Below are 6,000 nucleotides of genomic sequence, written 5' to 3' on the forward strand. Positions count from 1 at the left end.
TACTTGTATTAACCCAAGAATATGTAGTATCTGGCAATTTAAGCCTATTAAATTTCACAAAATAATCCCCATTTTTTCCTTGCAATCCATGATTTGTTTAGAACACATCCTTCAGCCCAGTCCATGGTGTTCCATATTATTGGTTGATTTTGGTAGGAAACCTACCAAGCATTGGCATATTGGTGTCTCACCCATTACACAGTTTCCATTTGGCCACAACGTTATATCTATCACAATTATCACTTGGAGCAAAGCTAAATGTCGTCCACCTTTGATCTTCTTCAATCCAAATTATGTCTAATACGGAGTACAATGTTTGGTTGAAGACAATTCTTGTAACCAATGACTCATTTTTGACATCATGTGTTATATAAACATCATCTTTATTCCAGACAAACTTTGGTTCATGTAGTGGATTTTTCATTGCATGAGAGATGCCACTGAACCAGACGCCATTCCAAAGGCCAACCCTTAGATACATTGTTGGACCTTGTCGAACTACTATATCAGGATAATTGTGTAGTGCATACTCTACTGTGAAGTCTCCAAGAGAAGGGTCATCCCAATTCTTCCATGCTGTATAACGTCGATTAAGACCAGCTCTCAGGTCCCATCCGATCTTCATTCCTAACAACTGAGTATCAGAAGGATAGTCGAAGCTTTGCCACAAGTAATTTTGGGGATTTTGATCTTTTCCATCTCTTAGAACCAAGTTTCCAGAGCCTAAAAGCTGTACAAATGGACTCAATGCCTTTGTGGTGGAATTTGCTGACCAAACAACAGTCCTTTTATGGCTGAGAAGCACAAGATGTGCCTCAGTGTTTATGCTCAACATGCCAAAGTTTTTTTTGATGGGTTTATCACGGTTTGCAACCCAAACAACATTTCTACTTGGGATTTTGTGGTACCAGATTCCAACATAGCGGTCTGTGGAACTTACTGGGCTGAAGAAACCCAAATCAACGATCCCATTTTTAGAAACCAAGGTCTTGCCATCAGGAAGAGACTTGAACTGGGTGATGATATCAATTGCAAAAGAAATATGGAGAAGAACAACAGCAGATTGGGAAGAACAAGCAAGCAAGCAAGGATAGCCATTAGTTTAATGAATTGGTCTACACAAGGTAAAATAAATATATGCATGATACTGATATGACCCAAGTTGAAAGTACAGCCCACCAGAAGCATGCAGGTTGACTTGGTGCTCTTGAAGTCAGAAATATTGTATTATTTTCGTTGAGGGTAGAGAACTTAACTTTGAAGGCAAGAATAAGATAATGACTTTTGAAATGGATGAATAAGATAGTGACAACATATATGGAATTCGAAAATCAAACTTCATAATTTTTTTATATTATAGAAAATTCAACAGAATTGTCTACCAGGTTCTTGAAAAATAGAAGGGTTCGTTCGTATTGGAAATGCTATTAGTCAACATTTGCGAAATGCCCATGTTTTTAGTAAGTCAATTCCTACTACTTTTCCCAAGGAGAATGTTAATAGAAGTTTTAGTCCACAAACACACGCTCCATCCTATGCACATATAGATAGCATTTTTTTTCTATTGCACCTAATTAAGTTTTCTCAACCAGTAATTGAACAAAAAATCGCAGGCTAATATCAACTTTAAAACCTAGCTAGGCTGGAACCAGAATGAGATTCAAACATCAAATGGATACTTAAATGGTCTACAAACTGAAGCAAATTGAGAAAGACCTTTGTATCAGATTTCGTTGCTTAAGTTCATTGAAATTGCTGGGTGAAGAAGGAACCAGAGTTCCACGCTTCCACCATCAGGATCCAAGAGGAAGTGGACGAGACTGGTTAATCCAAGAGGAAGAGGAATCAGCTATCAGCTGAAGAGGAAAAGGGAGGGCAAAAATAGAGCCCCTCGGTAATGGGAAGCACAACAGGAAGAAGAGTTAACGTTGATGGTTTTTTGTGGTGGTTTATTTTTAAGAATAAAAAATTTAGAATTTTAAATCTTATGTTTCTATTTTTCTCAGGAAATGATAACGTTAGAACTGGGATCTGAGCCAAGACTATTAGACTGTCCATCTAAATTTTTTGTTTAAAAAAAAAAAATCAGGCTTTGAAAATTAGTTATCACTACTACAGAAATGAATATATATATATAACAGGCTTTATTGGACAGTTATAATTATAACAGTCTAATAAATTAAAATATTGGACAGTTCTTTTTAAAACCGTCTAATATATGTTTGAATTTTTTCAATGCCTTCTTTTTTTTTAGACTTTATTGGACGGTTATTATGAAACCGCCCAATAAAGATGTTAAATATTGGACGGTTAATATTTTAACCGTCCAATATGTGCTTTCTTCCATATATCAGCTTGCGGCATCCCTCTTCATTCTAGATCTAATATTTCTTCATCTGGCTATCGTCTCAGCTCTCCTCTTCTTGTCTCCTCTCCTCTCATTTCGGCCATTAATCTCTTCCAAGCTCTCTCTTGCTCTCCCACCACTCTCTTCTCCTCCTCTGCCACCGAAGACTCGTCTCTCACCACCGAAGATCTTATCTCTCCTCATGCTCTGCTCTCTCATGTGTAAGTGGTCTCATTTTCTCCTCTCATTTCTTCTGAATCTCTTGCTCTCTGAAATAATTTAACTTGATTTTTGTATTTCATTGTTGTATGGATTACTGATTCTTGATTAGGCTTTTGTTTCGTTCGATCAGATTATATTGATTTTGGGTGTTATTGGTGTTGTACGCAAGGTGTTCGGTAAAATGCTTCACAGAAAAAAAAAAATGAGTGTTGGCAAGAACCCACATAAAATTTAAGTTATGGGTCACTTGAAAATATATGTTAAACTAATAATATATGATTAGAAGATAGTTATATTTAGTTTTTATTTTTATCTGAATTTATTGTCTATTTTTTATGTATTTTTTGTTTGAACAATATTTAACTGGTTTGAGTGAAAAAATTTTATCGTTTGGTTCTTTGATTGATGATTGAATAGTATATGAAGTTTCATAATAATTAGAATTGTATATGAGTACTTTTAGCTTACTCAAAATTTATGTGTAATTTGTAGTTTTAAATAACATGTGATATTGTTGTTTTTGATGATGATGATAATGTGATTAGAATTAGGGCAAAATGCCTAAAAAAATTTTATTTTTATGCCATTACGCTGCCGAATTTTTGTTTGAAAATAATAGTTTGGCATTTTAGGGGCCCTTTTGTTTAACTTTTTTTAAATTAAAATGTAATTTTTTTATACAAGAAAATTTTTTTATTTGTTTTGAATAAGGGTAGAAAATTTTAATGAAATCAGTTTTTATAAATTAATGACATATAATTTTTATAATAGTTGGGCCTATATATTAATGTTAATATTGAAATATATATATATATATATATATATTACTTATTGTTATAAGTAAAAAATGATTTTTTATGATTATAACTAACATAAAATAATTCTTAATTTTTTATAAATTATAAATAAAAGAATTTACTTGTTGGCAAGTTTTCACATAAGATAAAATACTTATAATTAATTTAACATAATTGTAAGTATTATCTTAAATTTAATTATCTTAGAGAGGGATGATGTGTGTGTGTGTGTGTGTGTGAAAGCATGTGGCGCATGATTGATAGAGTTAGTAATTAATATATTCATTAAATTAACTCTTTCAATATGATTGAGTCACTAATATAATTTTCCTCAACAATTCTTATTAGATTGAGAGAGATTATGGACAAAAAATGGATGTCTACGAATAGAGTCACAAAAGAATATGTCGATGGGGTAAAGGACTTCATTAGATTCATACTAGAGCATGAGGCAAACCATAATAGTATTGTATGCCCTTGTGTGAAATGTAGCCTCTTGAAGCGGGTTAGTGCGAGTGAGTTGGAAGATCATTTAGTGTGTTTTGGAATTAATCATACTTACACATGTTGGCATAAGCATGGTGAGTCAAGGGATATGACTGATAGAAGTCGTGAATATAGCAATACATACATGTCACAAGATTTCAAAACAAGTATAGACGAGGATGATCGTGTTGAAGAAATGACTAATGCTGTTGAAGAGAAACTCCGAGATTATCCAGAAATACTAGAGAGGTTGAGAAATGATGCAGAGATACCTTTATACACCAATTGCAAGAATTCTCAAAATTGACCGTTGTGCTGAGATTGTTCAACTTGAAAGCAAGAGGCAGGTTGATTGATACGATCTTCACAAAATTTCTTTCACTTATTCATGAAATGTTACCGAAGGGTAACAAGCTTCCAACCCAAACATACAATACAAAACAAGTGTTGCGATCTGCGGGCATGAGTTATGAGAAGATACATGCTTACTTTAATGATTACGCTTACATGCTTACCTTAATGATTGTGCTTTGTTTCAGAATGAATATGCATCATTAACTAAGTGTCCTAAATGTAATTCATCATGTTATAAGGATAATGGAAAGAGTCCGAAGAAGGTGGTATGGTACATTTCCATTCTGCCTAGGTTTAAACGCTTATATAGTAGTGTAGTAGATTCAAAAAATTTGACATGGCATGCAAACGAGAGAATTAGAGATGGTATGCTAAGGCATCCTGTTGACTCTACACAATGGGAAAAGGTTGATCGAGAGTACCCAAACTTTGTAAAAGATTCTAGAAACCTACGCCTCGCACTAGCTATCAATGGAACGAATCCACATGGCATATAAAGCAGTACCCATAGTACATGGCTAGTGATGTTAATCATTTATAATCTACCTCCATGGCTATGCATGAAGTGCAAGTATTTGATGATGTCCTTGTTAATTTCTGGGCAAAAATAACTAGGAAATGATATAGACATATACTTGGCTCCTTTAATTGAAGATTTGAAGCTATTATGGGGGACAGGGGTCGAAGTGTATGATGTATACAGGAAGGAGACATTTAATTTGAAATCCATCTTGTTTGGCACAATCAATGACTTTCGAGCATACGATAATTTGTCTGGGTATAGTATCAAAGGAAAACTTGGATACTCTATTTGTGAAGATAACACATAGTTGGTGAGATTAGAACATGGTATGAAAAATGTCTACATGGGACATCATAGATGGTTGCCTCAACCACATTATTATCGAAGATTAAAAAAATCTTTTGATGGTAATCCAGAAGAAGGTGGGCCATCTCTATTTTTATTCGGTGATCAGTTGTTTGAAAAGGTTAAAGATTTGGATATTGAATTTGAAAAACCTTTTGCGAGGCAAATTAGCACAAGTGGGTAGAAGAAAAAATCTATTTTCTTTGATTTGCCGTATTGGATGACCATGGATGTGCGACATTTTCTTGATATAATGCACATTGAAAAAAATATGTGTGAAAGTATTATTGGTACGTTACTACAGATTTCAGGAAAGACCAAAGATGGCATAAAAGCAAGGCTAGATATGGTTTCTATGGGTATAAGGGAAGACTTGGCACCAAAGGAGAATGGAAGTCATACGTTTCTTCATCTAGTAGCTCACACATTGTCCAAAAAAGAAAAAAGGTCATTATGTGAGTTTCTTGGTGCAATTAAAATTCCAAAGGTTTACTCTTTTAATGTGAAGAATCTTGTGTCAATAAAAGACTTAAAGTTGAAAGGTTTAAAATCTCATGATTGTCATGTCTTAATGGAAAATTTTCTTCCAGTAGCCATAAGTTTATTTTACCTAACAGGGTACATAATGCGATAACAAAACTATGTCTCTTTTTCAAATCAATTTGTAGCAAAGTGATCAACCCTCACAAATTGCCAAGGTTACAAGGCCGAATTATAAGGACATTATGTGAACTTAAAATGTATTTCCCGCCTGCACTTTTTGACATAATGATTCACCTTACTATTCACTTAGTTAAGGAGATAGAAATATGTGGCTCGGCTTATTTAAGATGGATGTACCCAATTGAACGTAACATGAAGGTACTAAAAGGGTAAGTGAAAAATCAAAGTAGACCTGAAGGTTGCATTGTTGAAAGGTACATTAC

At 33.9% G+C, this 6,000-nt stretch overlaps 1 protein-coding gene across 1 annotated transcript; it reads right to left on the bottom strand.

The window, feature by feature from the left end:
- Positions 1-187: 187 nt before the first annotated feature.
- LOC129287486 (G-type lectin S-receptor-like serine/threonine-protein kinase At4g27290) lies at positions 188-1,188 on the bottom strand. Its single transcript, XM_054923704.1, has 2 exons — positions 1,180-1,188; positions 188-1,012 (listed from the first exon to the last, which is right to left on the bottom strand). The coding sequence occupies exons 1-2, from the start codon at positions 1,186-1,188 to the stop codon at positions 188-190; spliced, it is 834 nt and encodes a 277-aa protein (XP_054779679.1).
- Positions 1,189-6,000: the final 4,812 nt, after the last annotated feature.

Source organism: Prosopis cineraria, unplaced genomic scaffold (assembly GCF_029017545.1).
Source record: "Prosopis cineraria cultivar Desert tree isolate PC_DT_omini unplaced genomic scaffold, ASM2901754v1 PC1, whole genome shotgun sequence".
Taxonomy (NCBI): Eukaryota; Viridiplantae; Streptophyta; class Magnoliopsida; order Fabales; family Fabaceae; genus Prosopis; species Prosopis cineraria.